The 24,501-nt window shown below is 41.8% G+C and overlaps 1 protein-coding gene across 7 annotated transcripts in view; it reads right to left on the reverse strand.

Annotated features, from left to right (window-relative positions):
- Positions 1–1,089: 1,089 nt before the first annotated feature.
- ATP6V1H (ATPase H+ transporting V1 subunit H) overlaps positions 1,090–24,501 on the reverse strand; it is a 73,993-nt gene continuing 50,581 nt past the window's right edge. For all 7 annotated transcript variants that reach the window (XM_015474432.3, XM_015474431.2, XM_015474430.2 and 4 more), the window contains 5 exon segments: positions 21,678–21,856; positions 19,013–19,138; positions 18,303–18,404; positions 16,578–16,691; positions 1,090–1,554 (listed from right to left, as the gene is read on the reverse strand). In XM_015474432.3, coding sequence (XP_015329918.1) covers positions 1,494–1,554; positions 16,578–16,691; positions 18,303–18,404; positions 19,013–19,138; positions 21,678–21,856 — 582 coding nt within the window. In that variant the 3' untranslated portion in view covers positions 1,090–1,493.

The following is a 24,501-nucleotide window of genomic DNA, read 5'->3' on the forward strand; positions in this document are numbered from 1 at the left end:
AATAAGCTTTACTTGCCAATGGGAAGGCCCTTTTCACATATCTTCATAAAATATGAAGGTCAATAAGATCCAAAAAAGAAGTTTCCCACCACAAAAAAAGAATTTTAAAACAATAAAAGTAGTTAAAAATAATTTTTAAATGAGCAGAAGACTTGAAGAGGTATTTTTCCAAAGACATACAGATGGCAAACAGGCACATGAAGAGATGCTGAACAATAATCACTAGATAACTGCAAATCAAAGCCACAATGAGACGTCACCTCACAGCTGTGAGAAGCTATTATCAGCAAGAGGAGGTAACGAGTGTTGGCAAGGATGTGGCCAAAAGGGATCCCTTGTGCACTGTTGGTGGGAATGTGAACTGGTACAACTACTGTGGAAAAACAGTATGGAGGTTCCTCAAAAAGTTAAAAATAGACCTACCATACAATCCAGCAATTTCACTTCTGGGTACTTACTCAAAGGAAATGAAAACATTAATTCAAAAAGCGATCAGATTTGTGGTTGCCAGAGGCATGGGGTGGGAGAAGTTGGGACCTGGATGAAGGTGGTCAAGTCAACCGTTTCGATCTTTTACCCTTAAACAGGAGATGGTGCTAGGAGTGTCTTTCTATAGAAGAAAACTTACCATATAAACTATTAGCCTTACCATCTTTACAATCAGAGAACTGCTCAGAATGAAAAGTGAAAATGAAACAAAAAGGAGACTCACACCAGGCGACGAGGTTAAAAACAAAAGGCTCAGATCTGGGGGAGGTAAACCTCCAGGCCATGGATGCCCCTGTGAAGGCTGGGAGTTCCAGAATAAAAGGTGGGAGGTAGAAATAAAATACCTATTGGCAATATTTAAACCAGAAAGTATTAAAAGAAAATAGACTTGAAGTATGAAAATCCAAGAGTAAATAAGAAATCAGTGAAAATAACCTATAGCTAAAATTCCTCACTGTGCTTCATAAGCAAGTCTTTTAGAGGACAGCATCATGTTAAGAGTTCATTTAACATTTTAAGGTTTTCTCAATATTAGCAGAAGATTGCTGCAATGTGCATGTGTGGATGGGCGGGTGGATGGATGGAAGACAAAAATCCGTATGAATTCAAAACATTTATTTACCATTCACTACTCTGCCAATACAATTCTCCCAATTCAGTTGGGACAAAAGGTACTTTTGTTACAATTCAAGTCAGGAACAAGGAAAGAAAAAAATGTATTTGGAGTGAGAATGTTTTAATAACCCTATATTCATTCCAGAGGACAATAAATAAAGAAATTATGAGCAGTATATGTAACAGTACTATTTTCCTTAGATACAGAAAGCACCTACTTTAAGACAAATTAATGGGAAATCAGCATTGGGAAAAGCTACACAACAGAAGAAAATGACACATAAATGAGGAATGGTTTGAGCTTGACCGCAGTTACTGAGACCCACTCCAGGTCTTCTATCCCAGGTGAGGGGACGGCTGGAGATCCAAGGGAAGCCCTGAGAGCTCATTCAGCTCCGGGCGGCTGCAGTCTGCGGCTGTTCAGACTGGAGTTGTTTACCAAGATATTCCCTGAAACACAGAAGGAAACAGCAAGGGAGGTTAGAAGTGAAATCAGTAAAGAGTCCTTTTCAAAAGTGAAGCACAATATACACTGTCGTCTCTAGTCACTTTAACATCTAAAAGCTGAGCCCCAGAAAACTGATCTTCAGTTCAGATCAGATCAGTCGCTCAGTCGTGTCCGACTCTTCGCGACCTCATGAATCACAGCACGCCAGGCCTCCCTGTTCATCTTGCCTAAATTCAAAAGTACCAGTACTGCATGAATTTTAAACAGCCCATTTACCATGTACAGACCAGGCGTGACACACGTAAACGAGTAATTCTGCACCCGACCACAAGTGACGTCTGCCTTCCTGTAAAGTCTTGTCTGCTGCTCTCTTTTGCAACCTAACAAATTCAAAACCAACCTACGTACAAGTCCAAGTCAGTGGACCAACAGACACATGAGAAGCTTCCTGACATTAGGAAATACAAGTTGTCTATCCCTAGAGATTGACACAAGCACATGTGAAAACAGCCACTGGAAGTAGCCTCCAGGATCCGACAGTTCGGAGCTGCTTGTTACTGAGTGCTCACTCCATCTACACTGGTGGAGTCTGAAACCTTCCCCAAGATGGTACTGCTGAACCCACAGGACAATCACAGGAGCCGAAAAGTGATCCTCTTTTATAGAGGGAGCAAACTGTGGCTTAGAGAGGTGGTCTCCCAATGTTTCAGGTGACGTTCTCTCCTCTAGAAAATCAACTGGACAAGCACCCAACCAGTGTATGTGCTGTGCGAAGTTGCTCGGTTGTATCCGACTCTGCAACCCCATGGACTGTAGCCCACCAGGCTCCTCTGTCCATGGGATTCTCCAAGCAAGAATACTGGAGTGGGTTGCCATGCCCTCCACCAGGGGATCTTCCCAGCCCCTGCAGGGATCGAACCCACATCTCTTAGGTCTCCTGCGCTAGCAGGAAAGTTCTTTACCACTAGCACCACCTCGGAAACCCACAGTCTGTGTATACTCAGCTCTGAACTGCAGGTGGCTACCACTGTGATTCCAGGACAGAAAACCTTTCCCTATCTTCTCACAAAGGACTTGCCTAAACTATTGTTTCTGAAGTACCCAATAAGGACAAGAAAAAGGTTTTTTAAGAACATTTACAAGATTCCTCCTATAAAGAGGAAAATCTGAGTTTTGGACTAGAGATCAGGTTCACACTCCAGCTGATCACTTGGTGGAGAGCGGGCTCTCAGTGTTCACTGGGGAGCTGGCTGAGGGATGGGTGTGAAGGCTGCTCAGTGGGCGCAGGGGTCAGCATTTCCAGCCCTCAGCCGCCGCTCCACCTCCCCTGGTCTTAGCACCTCCATTAAGCAGCCTTTGGGGGCCCCCAGGATCCACAGGCCAAGGTGACCTGCTGTCCTGCACAGCACAGAACCCAGGATGGGGTGAGTCTTGGCCCCTGCACTGTCCACCCTCTATCATCACAGCCTCAGCTCAAAACCATCCCTGCTTGAAGATGCCTGTGAAACAACACAGAACCCAGACAGGAAGAGCATGAGCTCCAGGAACTAGCACAAGTGAGGGGACAGAACTCCACAGGGCTCGGAGCCAGCTGTGGTTTAAACACGCGAGCCTGACTGAACTTCCTGCAGCGTGACAATGGCTTATGGGTTTATCTTTTTAATCCCAGGAGGAATGTTCTTACCGCTGACTCACTCTAGGTTTCATACGAAGCATATAATCTATTACTGTATTAATGAGAATAACCACCCTAACACAGACAATAGGGATCTTTTCTTCAACCAACAGCTAAGTTTTAATTTATGCAAAGGTCAAAACAGAAGCCTACAAATGTTATTAGAAAATAAAAGAGTTTATGGTCACAGTCAATGCCAGCACCCTGGGGAAGATTCCAACCAGGGAGCATTTGTGGCTGCATAGGTCTGTGAGGTTTAGGCAGAACGGGGCTGGGGAGTACAATGCTTACTGTAGAATCCCCAGACCTCAGGTACACAGTCTGCCCTCCATACCCGCAGCATCCTGTCTGCAGATTCAACCAGCAATAGCAGGAGAACACTCCTCCCAGATGATCCACGGACACGGAGGATCGTCTGTGAAGGGCTTGAGTCTGTGAAGGATTTGAGGCCACGCTAGGTCCTGGAACAAACACCGTCTAGTACTGAATGGAGGCACAAGAGCCTGCCCTACACGTCGGGAACCCGGTCGACAGAGCTCTGGAGAAACATCGACTCCCTGGGCTCGGCCTGGAAAGCGTGGTGATCTGCTGTCCTGACACCCAGTGTGGTCAATTCTAACACTCCTGTGCATCACCCAAGCTACCTGCAAGTCCTGTGTGCGGGCACATGGAAGTCCTGACACCAGGGGCCTGCGCCTGGGAACACACAGAGGTTACCTCACCCGCAGTCAGTTACAGGCCACCGTGGAGACCTGAGCATGGGTGTGCCCGCATGTTCTCCTCTCTGCTGTACCTGGGAGCGGGTGTCTCATCTCCACCTACAGGGGAGGGAAAGCTGTGGCCACCTGCTCAGGGCAGAGTGGGCAGGTGAACTGCCAGGGCACAGGCCCATTCCTCTCTCTACTGAGAGGCTGCCTGGTCTCCAATAAAAGAGGGTGCAGAGAGCAGACACTGTTCCATCTTTACAGTAGATGATAATAACAACAATAATAATGAGTAAGTAAAAGTCGCTCAGTCATGTCCAACTCTTTGCAACCCCATGGACTAGACAGTCCTTGGAATTCTCCCAGCCAGAATACTGGAGTGACTGGTGGTGGTGTTTTAGTTGCTAAGTTGTGTCTGACTCTTGGACTCTTGCAACCCCATTGCCTGCCAGGCTCCTCTGTCCATGGGACTCTGTAGGAAAGAATACTGAGTAGGTTGCCATCTCCTTCTCCAGGGGATCTCCCGACCCAAGGATGGAACCCAGGTCTCCTGCATTGCAGGCAGATTCTGTACCAACTGAGCTACGAGGGAGGAGATCTTCCCAAACCAGGGATTGAACCCAGGTCTCCCACATCGTAGGCAGATTCTTTACCAGCTGAGCCACAAGGTGTTGGGGGCCGGCGGAAGGCACTCCGCCCGTGGCAAAGGTCATGAGGAAGGAGGCTCGGCATACGCAAAGGCGGGCTCGAGCCTCAGGAGTCCCCCTGGAAATCCTCGAGCATCTACCCCCATAACCAGAGCCTGCCTGCTTTACTACTTTGTGCTCCCACCTACACCTCTGACTTTACGGGGGACTGTCCCCCACCACCTCTTTCAGAAAAGGAGTTAACCTAGAGCTCCAGTTAATAAAAACTCCTGGGCGTGACAGGAGTGTTTTAACCTACAAACTCCTCTGAAGGTTCTCTAGCCTGCCTGACAGGCTTGTCCGGCCACATGTGATTGCTCACAGCCTCCCAACCGTGAGAGGCATGAGATGCTTTAAACCTTCTAAAAACAGGTTCCTTAGAAAAGTTAGAAAACCATTAGTATAAGTATAGTGGGCTGATTAGAAACTGTGTTGGTGAAGGGTTTTTCATTTGTTGAGCCAATGTTTGTTGCTAAGTCTCCACATCCCCTGCCCTTACACACGTTAATGAATATATAGAAGAAATAAGTATTAACCTTTGATATTAATCATGTTAGACCTTAGGCTAAGTAAATTCTTTCCTTAACTAAAACCCACTACACCCTCACCCTATAGGAATGTAACTTTATTTGGGTGGCGTCTGTTTTAAGAATAATCACCCCTGGAGAAATAAGTGTCCTGGTTGACTGACCGCTGTCACAAGGATCATAAATTGTCAGCAGGCCCCTTGGCCAGAAGATGATGCAACACCCCTAAGACCTCTGTATACATTTGTATGAAGCACCTGACTTTGATAAAAGTCAGGACTGCTGACCCCATGTGACTTTTGCATAACATCTCAGTTATAAAAGTAGACCATGGAAAATAAAGAATTGGGATCAGTTTCTCAAAATACTGGTCTCCCCATGTCTCTCTCTCTCTCTCACTCTGGCTGAGTCTCCATCTGGAGCACAGAACCCACCAAGCTTACTAATTTTGCCTGGGCTTCTAAGATCCGACCGGGGAGGCCTCAGTGTCTCCTCTCCTTCGGGAGAACGGAAGGATGCCTGTGGCCTACGTTAAGTGGTGCAAGCTTCTTGTCTTGAAGTTTTATTGGTCTCCCGCATAAACCAAGCTACTCAGCTTCTTTTCTCCACTGAATTTTCCTACTGAGCTATCCTCATTCTATTACTCTTTACATCTTTAATTAATATGTAATTGAAGCTATTGTATCCTGATCCTCGCCGACGCCGTCCCCACTTCGAATACCCTGGATCAGCCGGGGCTGGAACCTGGCAACAAGGGAAGCCCAAGAATACTGAAGTGGGTAGCCTATACCTTCTCCAGTGGATCTTCCTGACCCAGGAATCAAACCTGGGTCTCCTGCACTACCGGTGGATTCTTCACCGGCTGAGCTACCATGCCTCTGGGTTAAGGCTACGTTACTGTCAGGCAAGAGGAAAAGTGACTACAGACTTCACTTCAGGGGATGAAAACACACCTCTAACAGGACTTCACAGAGCTATCTAAATGAGTTATCTGAGTACCGAGTTAGTCTCTGTACATATGAAGATTAATACACCAATTCAACTCACAGTTCACTCAAAGGGCATCTGATTTGTACCAGCAATCCATGGGAGCTGGACATTAAACTGTTAACTTCTACAGCCCAAAAAGCAAAATTTGAGGTGTGTGATGCTTCCTTCTCTAACGTCATCCATAACTTTGTAGGGAAACAAAATTTGCCACCCCACATAATGTCTCTTCAACATGAGGATTATTTTATGACAATTATTTTTAAGAAACAGACAGTTCATGAAGTCTTTCACCTGCCCCTTACCTGTCTACCGACCTCAGAGGAAGTGCCTGGCCCAGAAGACCACTATCCTGGGAGATCTACAAAGAGCACGGGCCGGGTGTGGGGAGCCGGATGGGGCCTGGAGAACAGAGTCCTCTGTGTCCCACCATCCCAGCAGGTCTCCGCAAACATCTGTTCTCCAAACACCCGCTTGTCTGTCTCCGTGTGAACTGCCTCCTGCCTGCTGAAGTCCCCAGTGACACCCCCTTCTCCTCCTCTCAGATGCCACGGAAGCCTCCTAGGACAGGCCCCTGTGCACATGTGATTAAATCAGAGTTTCTCCTGTTAATCTTCTCATGTCAAATTCTTAGACCAGCTAGAAGAACCTAGAAAGCCAGAGGGCAATTTTTTTCTTTTTCCAAAATCTTAACATCTCTTGAGATGTCAGCACTTCTGAAAACTGAAAAAAATGGGGAGTGTGAAGACATATTTCCCTTTCAAAAAATCTAGGTAACGGATTCATGTTGATATATGGCAAAACCAATACAATATTGTAAAGTTAAAAAAAAATAAAATTAAAAAAAAAAGAAAAATAAAAGGGAAACCTACAACAAAAAAATAAATAAAATAAAATAGGTAAGCCTAAAAAAATCCAGGTAAGAAAACAGCCCACACAAGATATCATGTTGAATGCTGAGAGAGCTCATATGTGGTTAAGAAACACCAATTTCATTCTCTTGTCAGGGGTATAAAAGATCTACATCTCAGCATCCACGATCCTGACAAACAGCTTCCCAGATGCTGTGAGCACCCCCCCAGACAGCTGAAATCTGAAAGAGGGTCTGAGGGTGATGCCAGCCCCAGGGCACCGGGAAGTACTGACCTGGCCTTACTTACACTAACTCCAAGAACAACACGAGGCCTCCACTGTATTATGATTAAGGGCCAAACCCTCACTGTACTTCAGTTCAGTTCAGTCGCTCAGTTGTGTCCGACTCTTTGCGACCCCATGAATTGCAGCACGCCAGGCCTCCCTGTCCATCACAAACTCCCGGAGTTCACTGAGACTCACATCCATCGAGTCAGTGATGCCATCCAGCCATCTCATCCTCTTGCGTCCCCTTCTCCTCCCGCCCTCAATCCCTCCTAGCATCAGAGTCTTTTCCAGTGAGTCAGCTCTTCACTGTACTTAGGGTTGTTTAAATATTCAAACACTTTTATTCATTCTTTAAAACTGTAGTTGAAGACACTGACTATATAATTTTTTTTAATTTATTCATTTTTAATTGAAGGGTAACTGCTTTACAGTATTGCATTGGTTTCTACCAAACATCAGCATGTATCAGCCATAGGTATACCTATGACTATATGATTTAAAACCATGGTAACTTCAGCTATGGATCAGTGCCAGGGGAGAGAGTGAACTGTCTCCTGACAAACATATTAATCTGAGAAAACTATGGTCTCAATTGTTTTCCTTTTTGCCTTGGCTTCCAAGAAAGTCAGTAGAAAATGTACTTTTACTATCATTTTTGAACTATTTTCTCTAATCTTCATTTTAGTATTTACATTTTCATAACTAAAATGATAATGGACCTAGAATTCTCCATCCCACATCTTTCCATGAGTTTATCATAATGACTAAAACTACAACTGAGTCATAATTATATTTCTCTTAATCTTTACCAATTCTGTTTTGGAAAACAATTAGGTATAAATCATAAAGGAAATATTCTTTTCTGAATGTATAAAAACAATTCATTTTGAAAATATAGACTTTATACCTGTTTCCAGTACAGACTTCTACTTAGTAAAGAGAAAAAATAAATTTCAAATATGTTATATATAGTTCTGTTTTCTTTCATGCAAATTCACTACAGTTTACTCAGCTGGAGTTATTCATCCAGCTTTTATGATGATTTTAAGTATTATACACAAAGCAAATTATGTTTTATGAGCCATGTAAAAAATCATAGTGCTCTCCCTCATCTGTATCTAATTGACAGGAACACATTTAAACTGCAAACTTGAGTGTGTGTGTGTGTGTGTGTGTCAGTCGCTCAGTCGTGTCCAACTCTTTGTGATTCCATGGACTGTAGCCCAGCAGGCTGCTCTGTCCATGGGACTTTCCAGGCAAGAATACTGGAGTGGGTTACCATTTCCTTCTCCAGAGGATCTTCCCAATCCAGGGATCAAACCTGGGTCTCCTGCACTGCAGGCAGATTCTTTACCATCTGAGCCAGCCGGGAAGCCCAGGGAAACTGTTTTCACAGCACTTTGAAGTCCCAGCCTGGGAAAAGCTGCGACCAAGGTCACCTGTGCCGTCTCTAACATCTGCCTCTTCCAGAGCCCAGCACTGCCTGCTGGACGCGCATCCTCATCTCTACTCTTCCAGTAACGTCCACAGAAGCTACAGCAGAGCCCATTTTTCAGATGAGGAGCTGGAGTTTAGCACATTAAATGATATGTTGTAATGTGAAGCTGTTTAGCAGCATGTAGGGTATGTAAACCCAAGTCTGTCTGATTTTAAACCTCAGAGTCTTCATCCCTAAATAGCACTGCTTCATGGAACATTATTCCAGCTCCTGGTGGCTGAAGACATGTTATTGTGTAGATGTGAGAATAAACAGTTTAAGAACATCACAGCATGAGTCCTCAACCTATTTCCCAAATATATTTTCATCACCACTAGCTATTTCATTTTCTAATAGCATTTAAATTCAAAGACTAAACAAATTAGCAGTATCCCTGAAGAGGTGACCCACAGAATTAAAAAAAAAAAAATCAGTGATTCTAAAAGTAGACTCTATTTACATGAATTCTGGTCCTAAGAAACAAAAACATAAGTTTTAAAAGCAGTTGTATTACAGTCTATTATGAAAGCAACTTGGGAAAAATTCACAATAACAAAGATATCTTTCCCACAGGAATTCAAGCAATCAAACCTTCACAAACTAGCTATAAAATCTAAATATCATTAGCTAAATCCAGAGTTTCTTCAACTCCAGCTTATGTTCAGAAGAGTCCAGTCCCTCCTCCCCATCACCTCTACCTTCTGTTATCCACAGAGCAGCAGTCTTAGGCACTTTATCGTTTTTCTCACACACGGTTATGATGTGCCATGCGCTGGGCCACTCAAAGCATTAGGTCTGGCAGCAAATGCACCTTTTTCTTTTTTTAGAAATGTTTTTTTGGAGCAGTTTTAGGTTCACAAAAAAATAGAGAGGAAGACACAGAGATTTCCCAGATATACCTAGTCCCCACACACTTGGAGCCTCCCCAACCATGAACACCCCACATCAGAGAGTATATTTGTTACCAAGCATGAACCGACACTGACACATCTTAATCACCCAGAGTCTTAGCTCACCTAGCTCACATTTGTACACCATCCAGAGTGAGCCACCAGGTGTGCTACGACTCTGGGTGATTAAGATGTGTCACTGTTGGTTCAGGCTTGGTAACAAATGCTTGGACAAATGTGTAACGACACACGTCCATCATGATAATTTCACACAGTATTTTCAATGTCCTAAAATTCCTCCGTGCTCTGCCTGTTCATCCTTTCCCTGATTCTCACAATTGATCTTTTCACTGTCTCCACAGTTCCGCTTTCTCTAGATGCCGTATATTGGAATTATACAGTATGTAGCCTTTTCAGATTGGCTTCTTTCAGTTGTTTAGTTGCTAAGTCATGTCCAACTCTTACAGCCCCAGGGACTGTAGCCTGCCAGGCTCCTCTGTCCACGGGATTCTCCCACTCCAAGAATACTGGAGTGGGTTGCCATTTCTTTCTCCAGGGGATCTTCGCAACACAGGGATTGAACCTGGGTCTCCTGCATTGCAGGTGGACTCTTTACCACTGAGCCACCTGGGAAGCCCTCTTTCACTTAAATCATAGGCCTTTGGAGTTTCTCAGTGCCTCTCCATGACTTGATAGCTCATTCCTTCTCAACACTCAATAATGGTCCACTGTCTGGACATATCACAGTCTGCTTATCCATTTACTCAAGGAAAGACATCTTGGTGGCTTCCAAAATGTCTGCTACAAACATCCATGTGCTGGGTTTTTGTGAGGATGTGAGTTTTCAAACCCTGTGGGTTAATATCAAGGCACACAACTTCTGGATCACAGGTTAAGAATATGTTCAGTTTTGTATGAAAATACCAACTGCCTTCCAAAGCAGCTGCACCATGTAGCATCCCCACCAGCAACGAATGAGGATTCCTGCTGCTCCACACCCTCACCAGCATTTGGTGCTGCCACTGTTCCAGATTTCAGCCAATCTAATAGGTGTGTGGTGTTATTTAGCTTTTGTTTTAATCTGCATTCCCCTAATGACATAAAATGTGGAGCATCTTTTCTTAATCTTACCATTAGTATATCTTCTTTGGTGAGGTGTCTGCTAAAGTCTTTGGCTCACTTTGTACTCAAGTTGTTTTCTTATTGTTGAGTTTCCAAAGTTCTTTGCAGGGAATTCCCAGTGGTTCAGTGTTTAGGACTTTGCGCTTTCACTGCCAGGGGCCCAAATTCAATCCCTGGTGGAGGAACTAAGATCCCACAAGCTGCATGGCATGGACAAACAAAAAATAAGTTCTCTGTATTTCAGATAAGTCCTTTATCAAATATGCCTTTTGCAAACATTTTCTCCCAGTCTGTGGTTTTATTCTCTTGACATTGTCTTTCACAGAGTAGAACTTTTTAATTTTAGTGAAGTTCAACTTCTCAATTATTTCTTTCCTGAATCAGGCCTTTGGTGGTGTATCTAAAAAGACATCACCATGTCCAAGGTCACCTGGATTGTCTACATTATCTTCTACAGTTTTTATGTTCACTCCATGATCCATGTTGAGTTAGCTTTTGTAAAGGTTGTAAGGTCGGTGTCTAGGTCCTTTTTTTTTTTGGCATGTGGATGTGCAGTTGTTCCAGCGCGATCTGTTGAAAAGACTACTTTTATTTCACTGCATTGCCTTCAACTCCTCTGGCAGAGATCAGCTGATTATATTTAAGGGGCCTTATTTCTGGGCTTTCTATTCTGTTCCATTGATCTGTTTGTCTACTCTTTCACCAATACCATACTATCTTGATTACTGCAGTCTCATAGTAAGTCTTCAAGTCAAATTCTGCCTGTCCCTTGCTGGTACATAGGAAAGTGATTAACTTTTGTGTATTAACCTTATTTCCTGCAGCTTTGCTATAATTGCTTATTAGTTTCAGGAAGACTCTTTTTTTGTCAAGCCTCTAGAATTTTCTAAATGGATGATCATGTCATCTAGGAGCAAAGACTGTTTCATGTCTTCCTTTTCAATCTGGATACCATTTATTTTTTCTTATCTTAATGCTTTGGCTAGAACTTCCAGTACAAAGAAGTTGTGAGAGGAGACCTCTATGTTTTGTACCTGATCTTTGTGGGAAAGATTCCAGTTTTTCAGCAATAAGTATGACGTTAGCTGAAGGGTTTTTTAAAAAAATAGATATTCTTTATCATATTGAGAAAGAACTCTATTCCTAGTTTATTGAAAGTTTTTATTATGAACAGGTGTTTTATTTTGTCAGATGCTTTTTCTGCATCTATAGTTATAATCCAGGAGTTGGTGCAAACTCCAGGAATTGGTGATGGACAGGGAAGCCTGGCGTGCTGCAGTCCATGGGGTCACAAAGAGTTGGATACAACTGAGCAACTGAACTGAACTGATGGTTAAAATCATGTGATTTTTCTTCTTCTTTTTGTTGATGTGATGGATTATATTAACTGATGCTCAAATGCCTAACCAGCCTTGCATATCTGGAATAAATTTTACTTGGTTTTGGTGTATGATTCTTTTTATATGTTGTTGGATTCAGTGTGTTAATATTTCATTGAGGATTTTTGTATCTATGTTCATAAGAGATTCTTGTTTATGGTTTTCTCATAATGTCTTTGTCTGGTTTTGGTATTAGGCGATGCTGGCCTCACAAAATGAGTTAGGAAGTATTCCCTCTGCTTCTCACCTCTTAAAAAGATTGCAAAGAATTGATCTAACATTTCTTCCTTAAATATTTGGTAGAATTCAATGGTGAACCCAAGTAGGCCTGGTGTTTTCTGTAGACAGCTGTGTCCAGTCTACTAATAAGTCCATCGAAGGCATTCTTCACTTCTGATACAGGATTTTTGACCTCTAACATTTCTTTTTGGTCCTTTCTTAGGATTTCTATCTCTCTGCTTAACTTGTTCATCTGTTCTTGCATGCTGTCTACTTTATCCATTAGAGTCCTAAGTATGTTAGTCATGGTTGTTTAAAGTTTCCAGCCTGATCTCCCAACATTCTCGCCATGGCTTGTTCTGATGTCTTTTTTTCCTTTTTGGTATGCTTTGTAATATTTTCTTAATAGTTGGATTTGGTGTGCTGGGTAAAAGAAACTGTTACAAATAAATCTGAAGTAACATGGTGGTGAGGCAGGGTGAAAGAAGTTTTTTGGAGTCCTATGATCTGGTCTCAGTCTTCACTGAACCTGGACCCTGAGATTGTGACCTTCACAAGTGTCCCTTGGGGTTTTTCTACCCTTCTGGGTAGGAAAGGATGGTCAGAGTCTGCTGGAACTGGTCATTTCCCTTTCCCAGGTCAGTCAGACTCTCATGACACCCCAGCAGGCAGGTTAATGAATCTCCACTGAGTACAGCCTTGGTTAAGAACAAGAGCTCTGGGCTGTTTCAGAATGGTTCCTCTCCCCTTTCTGACAAAAGGCCATGGGAGTTCTTAAATATTTACTGTGGGACACTGGTCTGGCTTCTGAAGAGAACTCTCACTGTACTGGCCCACTCCCCAACCCCCCGTCTAGATCCCCTAGACTTGTGCATACTGCACCTCCTGTGATTCACCAGCCATAGTCCAGCCTCCTCCAGGCGCTGGTCCCTCACTGTCCCCTGGTCTGAGTCCTGCTCCTCTGAGCAACGACTCTGCATTCACGTGCCTCTTTAGTCTCGGCTGCAAAGTGTATCCTGTCCTCTCCTGTGGGTTCAACAAGGGTTGCTTGATTTTTCAGTCTGTTCAGCTGTTTACTTGTTCAGATGGAGTGGAGACTTCAAGCTCCATACCTGTAGAACCAGAACCAGAAGTCCCTCCTTTTCACTTTAAATGCTGGTTCCGGATCAAGTAGTTATAACCAAAAGCAATCAGTACAATGCAGAACACGCCTGTAAGTGACCACAGCACATACAAATCTAGTTATGCAACATGGCATATGCCGTTACAAGCACTCTTAAGAAGACAGAATGGGAGCAAAGTCCACACTCAGGGCTTATTATAGACTCCTTTTACTTGAATTATATTTAGAATGTAATAAATAGTCTTACCTGAGAATTCCTCCACTAAAAATGTCATAAGAATAATGTGGAAAATTCCAGGCAGCCCAAGACAGACCACAATTTTCTAAATTAATTTTGGAAAATGTTAAATTTGGAAATGTCATATGTTATGGGGAACACATGTAAACCCGTGGCTGATTCATGTCAATGTATGACAAAATCACTACAATACTGTAAAGTAATTTGCCTCCAATTAAAATGAATAAATTTATTTAAAAAAAATAAAAAAATAAAATCACTTGGAATGTTATAGTAACATGATTATTAAGGCTAAAAAATTAAAACTTACTAAGGGGTTTTTCCCTTCAATTCTGTTCATAAGTAACTCTTTTAATCACTGTATTTATGGCTATGTACTTAGAGAATAACTAAAATACCCCAGTCAGATGTAAAGATTGAAGAATAAAAGCAGTATCACCCACACCCTTGACTTTGTGAGGTCTCTCTGTTATATTATTTACCTACACATAAAAGAACTAGAGAGTCTAACACTCTTATTATTCTGCTTGAAAACAGGTTGAAAAAGAATCTAGAAACAAAGAGAAAGTTCTACACAAGATCCTCTACCTACAAAATTCAGTGTTTCTTTCCTGAAGTCCTGAGCTGTCCATATGCACATATGGCTGCTTCTGAATTAGAGGCTGATTACATTTAAAATCATTCTGTAGGAGAGAAACGATGACATTGTATGATGTTAGATTATAACACAGAAGCTGAGGGTCTATACAAAAGTTCTCTAGACTAAGTTGTCATTGCTTGTATCTATTTTGCCAAATTCATGAATATAAAAATCCAGTCTTGTTCAAAAGAACGAGGGACATACCAGGAACTGCATGTGGGGATGGGAAGGCCAGAGCCTGCACATCCACTCAGCAGGGCCATGGGTGGGACTGGCCCTTTCAAGGCTCCCTGAACTACAGGGACCCCGGTGTATGCCTACTGTCCCCTCCTTCCATTCTGGCCCCCACATCCCACCCACATCAGTTGGGGCTACATGTAACCCATTATTCCATACACACAGGTGTCCAGTGGAGGGGGCAATGCTGGCTACTCTATGTCCTCCAAGTCACAGAAATAATCCAGAAATCAGTCATAAACTCCTGACAAAGAAGTGAGCAATATTTTCACATGATACTGTAAAGCTCTACATTCCATGTTCCATAAACCAGGGGTAAATCCATCTCTGCATCACCAAGAAAAGTGAACTGAACCCCTCAGAGCAGAATCCGAATTGAGAACCAGAGACAATCCAGGTCCATGATTTCCTAAGTTTCTAGTTTATACTCAAAATGTAATTTTAGACTTAAAACCAAAAAACCATTCTCCACAGTAAAAAAGAAATGCTAACTTTACTAAATCTACAATTATGATTTAGTCTGATCAACAGAAAGCTTGGGAATAATGAAACACCAAAAACCTAAAAATGATTTATGGTAGAAAAGTCAAACAGTAAACCAGGAGAGCGCTGGAACTCTGGAAACCGGGCCTCAGAGCAAAGCAATAACAGAGAAAACATGCTCGATACCGTCAGGAAACACTGCTGCTGCTGCCACTCAGACAGACTCGTATTCTACTTTTACCCATAGCTGTGTTTTAATTAGTTTCAATATTTCTGTTACTGTGTTGTACTAAAATACACCATTTCTAAAAATTTGTTTTAATTAAACCAAGACAAACTAAATGCTCAGAGGAAATCAAATCAATTATGTTTTCAGGTTTTATTTGGTGTGAAACATCTTCTAAAAACCAGTACCATGGTTTAGTTAAAAAGCCTCTATTTTAGGAAAGTAGAGCAGTAGGCTTTACCAGCTTGGTTACCTGCATAAAGATACTGGCTCAAAATCCTTTTACATTTGGAAATAATGCTGCCAAAGGTTTTCCTTTCCTTTCCTTTCCTTCCAAATGACATTCTATTTGGTCTCACACCAATTTGACGTTGAATAACTTGCTACTACTGGAGCAGTTTACATCCTCTGGCACAAAGTGCCATAGAAAAGTGTCTGTCACAACAAACGCTACAGTCTGATCAACTGTGGATTCTAATCCACAGTTAGAATTCTTTCTAACTGGATTCTAATCTTCATATGAAAATTCTTTTAATAAAGTACAGGAAAGCTTCTCCACTAAAGAGGATTTATCATAATTAAAACACTAAAGCTAAAATATTTTGGCACGTAACTAGAGAAAAGGGGGAGAAAGGATATTCTCTAATTGGCTAGTCAATAATAAAGAGCAAATAAACCAGTTACTGGCCATAAAAAAATTTACTTTTCCTTTTGTAATCCTACATCAAAAAATTTACTGTGAAACTAAATCAAATTCCTAAATTCAAGACAAAGTTTTCAAATTTTAAATGTTTCATCTTTAATGCATGATCATTTGAACAATAAAATTCTCGACCAAAAAATTTTCTCCACTGCCAAAGGGAACACTCTAGTGTTCTATGCCATACTCAGCTTTTTTTTCACATCATAAATGCAATTTAAAAAATGAAAACGCTGAACAATAAACTTTTCAAGAGAAATAATAACTATTTAAATGGAATTATTATTAACAAGACAAGAATTATACTTCAGCAACCCTACTGAACCTGACAAAGGATGAGACGGTTGGATGGCATCACCAACTCAACAGACATAGACTGAACAACAAACTACTTTGCACATGTGTTTTTTGAGAACATTAATGCAGTTGTTTTCTAAACTATCACAACACTGCTCTGAATGGCTAAAATCTACTTCTAGGTATTAATCTAAATCACTGCTCTTAAAAACCAGCACTCACGAGAGCGTTTCCTTAAGAACATGTGGATGGGGCCGGGGGCCGGGGGCACCTACCAGTTGTGCACCATGAGCTTCTGTACAGCCAGGAGGGCGTTGTAGCGCACCTGCTGGTCCTCGTGGTGCATGTGGTTCATCACCAGCTGCTTCCCACCCAGCTGTTCGATGACCCTGCAGGACAGAAGCCACGCAGTGAACACGCGGCAGTTGACTTTCCAATGCCTGCTGTCAGTCACAGACAGCCCCAGCCCTCAGCCGCCCAGGAGTCTCACAAAGAGAAGTTACCGTACTGGTAAGTAAACAACACACATCTTTTTAAAACACCATTTCTCCCAAATCACAGATTTGAAGCATTCATACATTCTCTCTTGAACTCCTAATAATAAATCCAATTGTTATCCTCATTTCCTAGTCTGGGCAAATATGATCAATCTGGACTGCTAGGGTAATCTAGATTATCGTGCTCCAGGCAGTTGAGTATTAAGTTCTTTATTACCAGCATTTGTGGCTTGCTTAAAAATTAGTATACTGCATACCACCTAACAGCTGAAATAATATCAGATCAATAATAAGCCCAGCGGCTGCCATTCTGGGAGCCAGATACAGGCTCAGAAGCAGGCGGCAGGGAACACGAGGTTAAAAAACACCTCATAGAAGCCATGTTAATTTCCTGAGAAAGACTCGATTTGTTAAGATATCTGCCCTTTCCTGCAATGATGGAGTATGCCATTATGACCTTCTGGGCAGTAAAAGAGATGAGAGATTCCTCTTGACAAAAGCACCATGAGGACTGACAATCACACCACTGTTGCTGCCCCCCTGCAACACCCTGAAAAATTCAGTTACTACAGGCACAAAAGTGAACCGTAAACAGTTACTGCATCACAAATGGAAGAAAGGACCCTTTTGTCTGCCAGGGCAGGGCCCTGCAAAGAGCCAGTGGGTGTCTAAAATGCAGCCCAGCAGTGTGGGTGCCTGGTGGCCAACACCACCACACAGTCAATGGCTGGGACCCCTTAGTGTGGCAAGGCTGGCGGTGGTACAAGACAACCTAGAGGGAAGCACACGGGTTGGGGTGACAGAGAGGCTTCACCTGGAGACCTTCTTGTATGTTATTTTTAGAACATCTTTTTTTTTTTAATGTACTGTATTGAGAAAAAAAAAATGTGTAGTATAATTATATCCAGTTTTTATGAGTGCTTGTCCCATGCCAGGTACTATGGATTAAAACACCACCTTACCTAACACACCAGCTCAGTCCTTTATCAACTACATTATAGTAGCTCAGTCGTCCAATCTAGCAAATTCTTTCCTGCCACTGAGGACAAGGAACCCCCATTTGTGGTGCTGATGTGGGGACTGAAGGATAGGAAGCTGATGTGATTATTTTCCCCAAAAAAGAGCTTCTTCCATCACATTCATTCATCCTACTCAGTTCAATAACAATTCAATATTATAACAAATAACAGTAATAATTGAAAAATCACCAGTACTCATGAAATGGCTTTTAAATTACAGCATACAAACCAAAGAAAATCCTGAACGTGAATTTTCTAGTGAGATCTCTATTGGCTAAGGCACAGTTGTGTTCCACACATGTGCTTCTATTCTTATACCACCCATTTTTAATTAGGTTTAAAATTGATCCCCAGCGTTATGGTCACCTTGATACCACTTACACCATCATCTCCCAGCTGAATGACTCTACTCTACAGGAGTGTGTGAGTTAGGACCCTTGCTGACCATCTCAGGGCACCTGAGGTAACCAGGTTCCTCCCTTACCGCTTGCCTCGTGGGTAATGGCGCACATACTCCCCAACGTCATGGGCGGCAACAGCTAGGACTTGGGGATCGTCAGACACCTCCAGAAGTTTGGTCAAAATTCTGAAATAAATTTAATTCAAAGAGAGACTGATTTCTAATCCTTTTCTAGAGCACAAGAGAACACAGGTATAATGCTGATATTTTCTCAAAAATGTACATTTACAAATATAACCGTATTTTCTACAAGTTTCACATTACACACAGTACACTGCACATGCTTTATTGAACATAAGTCAGCAGCCTTCAGACCTTTTAAACGCACATAACAGGTCACTTTCAGACTCATAATGTCCACTGCCCACAAGTCCCACAATATCAGGGGGAGACTGGGAGGGAAAACTGCAGGTGGCACACAGGGAGATCTCAGGGCAGGGAAACACTTCCGTGTGACACAGAACATGTTTAGAATGCTTACAGAATTCCTACAAAATGGGGAAACAAACGAACAACAACAAGAGGACCTGAACGGGCATTTCTCCTGGGAAAAAGATAACCCAAATGGCCAATAAGCACATGAAAAGGTATTCAACCACATTAGTAAGCAAGAAAATATATGTTAAAACCATGGACTATCTAAAAACTTAAAGGACAAAAATATGTCCATGAGTATGTGGAATAACGGAGTTTATTTAGCATGTAAACTGGAATTAACTGAATGTGAAACTTACTTCAAGAGCTCATAATTCTTTTCATTTAACCTCGCAGCATTCTCTCTCCAAAATTTCTCAGATTTGTGCACAGGACTCCACTCCAACCTTCCAGACTTAAGTTCTGAACTGTATTCATCGAATGAGCTATAAAAATTTTGAAAGAATTCAAAGTTTATAAGAATCTGAGAGATACTCCAAAATGTAAAAAACGTAGAACATCTTCACTAATGATTTAACTATAGAGACTGAGCATCCTCTATGTATTATCCCTAAAAAAGTTTAAACAGCTTAAATCATCTTCAGCAAGCCACAGGAAACTGATTCAGAGCACTGAGGTCCAACGTTTCTGTCAAATTTGAATACTCGTCATGAGACGTTAAAAGGAGCACTTGTTTCCAAAATCCTTACTCTAATACACACATGAATATATGTCACTGAAATATCTGATAATTTAGCATTGTTTCTACCACGCCACTTAAAAACTGTATTTAACAGACCACTCAATATGTTAGGATACATTTACGTAAACAGTGTATTACTTTAACATAAAATAAAGTAGTACATTCTATTATACTTTAAATGTCAAACTATGATATGGCACTACAAAAATAAAAACACATACCTCAGGACAATATTTTTAACCGTGATTATCAACAATGTAGAGACAATTCACTAATTGAATTAGCCCACTATAGATTAATAATAGAAATAAAACCTCTGTACATGGAACAAATTGAAATGCATTTTAATTCAAAAATTATTCACTATGCCTATGTGCTACGTCGCTTCAGTTGTGCCTGACTCTTTGAGACCCTATGGCCTACAGCCCACCAGGCTCCTGTCCATGGGATTGTTGTTTTTGCTTTGGCTCCGTCTCTCCATTCTTTCTGGATTTATTTCTCCACTGATCTCCAGTAGCATACTGGGCACCTATCGACCTGGGGAGTTCATCTTTCAGTGTCCTATCTTTTTGCCTTTTCATACTGTTCATGGTGTTCTCAAGGCAAGAATACTGAAGTGGTGTGCCATTCCCTTCTCCAGTGGACCACATTTTGTCAGAACTCTCCACCATGACCCGTCCATCTTGGGTGGCCCTACACGGTACGGCTCAGAGTTTCATTGAGTTAGACAAGGCTGTGTGGTCCATGTGATCAGATGGGTTAGTTTTCTGTGACTGTGGCTTTTAGTCAGAAGAATCAGTAAGTAGTAAAAATTGGCTGCTGCTGCTGCTAAGTCGCTTCAGTCGTGTCCGACTCTGTGCGACCCATAGACGGCAGCCCACCAGGCTCCCCCGTCCCTGGGATTCTCCAGGCAAGAACACTGGAGTGGGTTGCCATTTCCTTCTCCAATGCATGAAAGGGAAAAGTGAAAGCGAAGTCACTCAGTCCTGTCCGACTCTTCGTGACCCCATGGTCTACAGCCTACCAGGCTCCTCCGTCCATGGGATTTTCCAGGCAAGAGTACTGGAGTGGGGTGCCATTGCCTTCTCCAAAATTGGCTAGTATGGATTAAATAATTTAGAAAGCTATCATTAATCTTATTTATTTTTAAAAGGATCTCAAATCATTATTACAGAAGAACTAATGATAATTTTTAAAAATAAACATAATAAAATGGAATTTATATAAACTGCAAGCCCATGGCTGGCCTATTATACTACAAAGAGAAAACTCATTCGGCTTTCTTTCATAAAACTCTGTATAAACAACTGATGCAGGTGACAGCTCCCACCTCGACAAAGGCATTTGGGCCTGGAGACTATGGGCTGCACTGAGTTATCTGGTAAATACATTCCCAGAGCACACATTACACTGAAGGCATGTGCTGGACACCTCACGGAAAATCCTACAAGATTAGAACGTTTATCACTATTTTACCAAAAGGAAAACTGAGACTTCAAAATGTCAAGAAACTTGTTCAAGGCCACACGTGGACAAAGTAGCCTAATAAGCAAACCCCAAACCCCAACTCTTCTTAGTAAATAACTCTCTTTCCAGAATGTGTCAGTACTTTAAAAACAAAGAATGCATGGGTTAACGGGGAAAACTGTCAAACTAGTATTAAACAAAAAAGAACCAAGACCAGAAGAATATGTGGAACCCATTTGCATTTGTGTGTTGGGGGTGGGGGCTAGAAGGTGTTTAGAAATCAGAGTGTGGGGGGAGGAGGTGGGGAAGATAGGGAAGTGGCCTGGAGTCCCATCTGGACTGTAATAAGGGAGGGATTTTTCTTTTTACTGCATGTACATCACTTGCATAATTTTTTAATATAAACAATAAAGCAACAGAAACTTAAAAAAAAAGCATGAAAAAAAATACTCTTTCCCTATATGAGCAAACCTCCTCCATAAATGAAATGACTGCTGCTTAAAAAAATATTCTAAACCGGCAGATTCCCAGAGGGTGGCATCCACAACCTGAGGGAGAACAGTGGCTGGGATTTCAGACCACAGAGAATGGTGGGTTCTCCCCCCAGAAGAGGAGAGAACACACACAGCTCTGACCAACTGTCTGCACGGTGATGAGCCAGTGTTTCCATGTCCCTCAGTTTTCAACAGAAGACACCACGTTTTAGCGCAATCTTCTAAGTTCGCAGTTAGTAACAAATTGAGACTTCCTTAAAATAGGAGGCCAGGCAACAGCCCAGGATACCCAGCCCATGAGAATCAAAGAGGACAGCACACCTGAGATCCTGGACACTCTCACCGAGCTTCTCCAAGAGAAACTTTATATCCTCACTGATGTCTTCGTCGTCGTACTTCTGCTGCTCCAAATTCTCCAGCTGTTTCAGGACTTTGCACTGAATCATCGCCAGGGCATACTCTTGGCGAGTTTCTCGTTCAACTGACTTTTCTAAGAAGTTCTGGGTTAGATGGAGACATGATGAGAAATGATGTAACCCGTTATGTGATATTGTCTACACCTGCCTTCTCACCCTCTCTCCTCCACCAGTTCTCAGGGTACCCATCACCTTAAGTGGATGCCTGCGTCACAAACTCTGACTTCTTGCCTGAGCTCCTGTCCCACCTCAGGAGCACTCTTCTGATTCCTTCTCTCTACTGTCTTCACTAAACACTTTAAATTATTCCCCCAGACAAGCCTCAAAACCCTGCACACATTTACAACAGTGCCATCCCTATCTTTGGTCACAGCCCTGCTCCTGGGGGCACCACTATGAACATTCTGTTCATCAGCCACACAAAGCCCGAAGGATGCTAAGAAAGACTACTTTCTCAGTATCCCCTAGTTCTCAATCGGTGACCTTTTTCTCCCCCACATCAACCTATCAGTGCACACAGGACAGCAATAAAGAACTTGCTTTCTTCAACAATTATCAGAAGCAATTTTCTGTTTTTAGGAGTACTTATGAAAGCAGCAAAAGAATCTACGTATTTCTAAAGATAAACTGTTTACTGAATTAGCCAATGTTTCTAAGCAAGCGCCATGCCCATGCTCAGGTCTGGAATAAGGACAAACAAGCTCTCAAGAAAGCCACTTCAACAAAGGTGGCAAGGAAGGCCTGTCTAATCCCCTCCCCCACATTCCCACACAAATCCTGCAATAACAATTCTAAATCAACTGTACCAAAATTTTAATCTTCTTTATTTCTGCAAGGATGTTACATTTCTACCAATTATGCTAAATAAATGCAGAGAGGCTCTGGCTTAGCCTATGAAAATCAGTAAGATCCATCCCCACCAGAACTCTAATGACGTTTTTTCACAGGAACAGAAAAACAATCCTGAAATCTAGTTGGAAACACAAAAGCCTCCAAATGTCCACAGCAATCTTGAGAGAGAAGAACAAAGCTAGAAAGGTCACACTTCCTGATTTCAAACTAAATTACAAGGCTATAGTGATCAAAACAGGATGGCACTGGCATAAAACAGATACACAGACCAATGAAACAGAACAGAGGGCCTCTCTGAAGGGGTTATGACTGTGAACTATCTGTAGAGAATATGCAAGTCTATGCATGTCTCTGTCTGTGTGTGTGTATACGTATGTGGGTGTGAATTAAACATCATAGTTAACACAAGCTAATATAAATCCAAATTCAACTGGGTGGTGTTTCTTCCAAAGCCTTCCCAAGCTTTCATGCAGTCATAAAATATAATTTATCTTATTATCTGACATATTAAGTAGGGTCTGGACTAAGCAGAACCAAAAAAGAGAAAAAAAATTCACAACGGATGAAGAACTCTAGACAACAAATACAGCCCCGAGTGTCTTTCTCAGTCACAAGCCTCAGAACATTCTAATTTATTTTAGAAACAAAAGACTGACATATCAAGTTAACCGAAGGAATAACATTTATGGAGACCTGGAGTTCAGCACCTGCTATGAATAAGTGAGACTGACATTTTCAAAAATAAAATTTCACCCAGCCAAATGAAAAAAAAAACAAAAAACAAAAACAGCTGCTATATTTCTTCAGCTCACAGCAGCTCAGCAAGCTTCCTAAAGTCTTCAGCATAAAAATTTTCTTCCTCAGGATGTGGGGAGAAATGTATAATTAGATGATCCTCAAACAACCTCACCAGCGAAATCTTTATCAAAGATTATAGGAATTTGAGGATTAAAAAAAAAAAGTCATTTTCATTTTTTTCACCTATTTGATAGTCTAAATCAAATGGCTTTACTATGTCCTTACTAATGGCTCGATTTTAACTCAGTTATGTACATCAAAGTTTTGGATGTCTAAGGATGTTTTTCTGATATTCAGTCTTCAGTCTAATCATACAATGACTATGTTGTCCCAGTTTAGTAAGGACAGTCTAAAAAACTAATATACCTATCAATAGATTGGGTCTATTTTAAACACTCTGAAATTCAAGTTGGACAACAGAAGTCCAGAAATTAATGTAAGTTCCATGCATTGTGTATAGGTAAAAAAATTGAATCTGCAAATAAAGTTTAGGTAATATTGTTAAATCTTGCTAAATATTAGTAAAACATTTGTGCTGCCTCTTCTAAATCTAACAGAATAGCCCTTGACCTCTGCCTAGGTGCCACATTAACCTAGAATGCAATTCATAGAGGTGGGGGTTAAAGAGGCAGATGGCTATTATTTTGTGCTTTTATGGACAGAAAAGGAGGAAGAGAAATATTTCCTGTATATTTACTATTGCCAGGCCCTTTGTCTGTTACTTCATTGAATCCTTAACCAATGCTGAAGTGAGTTAAGTTTCACTCAACACTTTCTATAGACGGAGGAATCAGCTCTGAGAGCTCACACCACCCTCCCATCCAGCCATGCTGGGACTCACTCCAGGTCTGTCCACTCCAGAGCCAACAATCTTGCTAACACACCACATGGAAAGGAAAACTAGAAAAGAGCTACACTATCCTACTTCTAAGATGTCCATAAAAAGCTGATCAACAATCTGGAGAGCTCCCAAATCAGGGCCAAAGAAAACAAAGAATCTCAGTCTGGCTGTACACTTCCTGTGACTTTTTGAACACTGTGACTTCTACAGAGTCCAGCATGGCCCCCTGCACCCTCAA

Source organism: Bos taurus, chromosome 14 (genome assembly GCF_002263795.3).
Source record: "Bos taurus isolate L1 Dominette 01449 registration number 42190680 breed Hereford chromosome 14, ARS-UCD2.0, whole genome shotgun sequence".
NCBI classification, from domain to species: Eukaryota; Metazoa; Chordata; class Mammalia; order Artiodactyla; family Bovidae; genus Bos; species Bos taurus.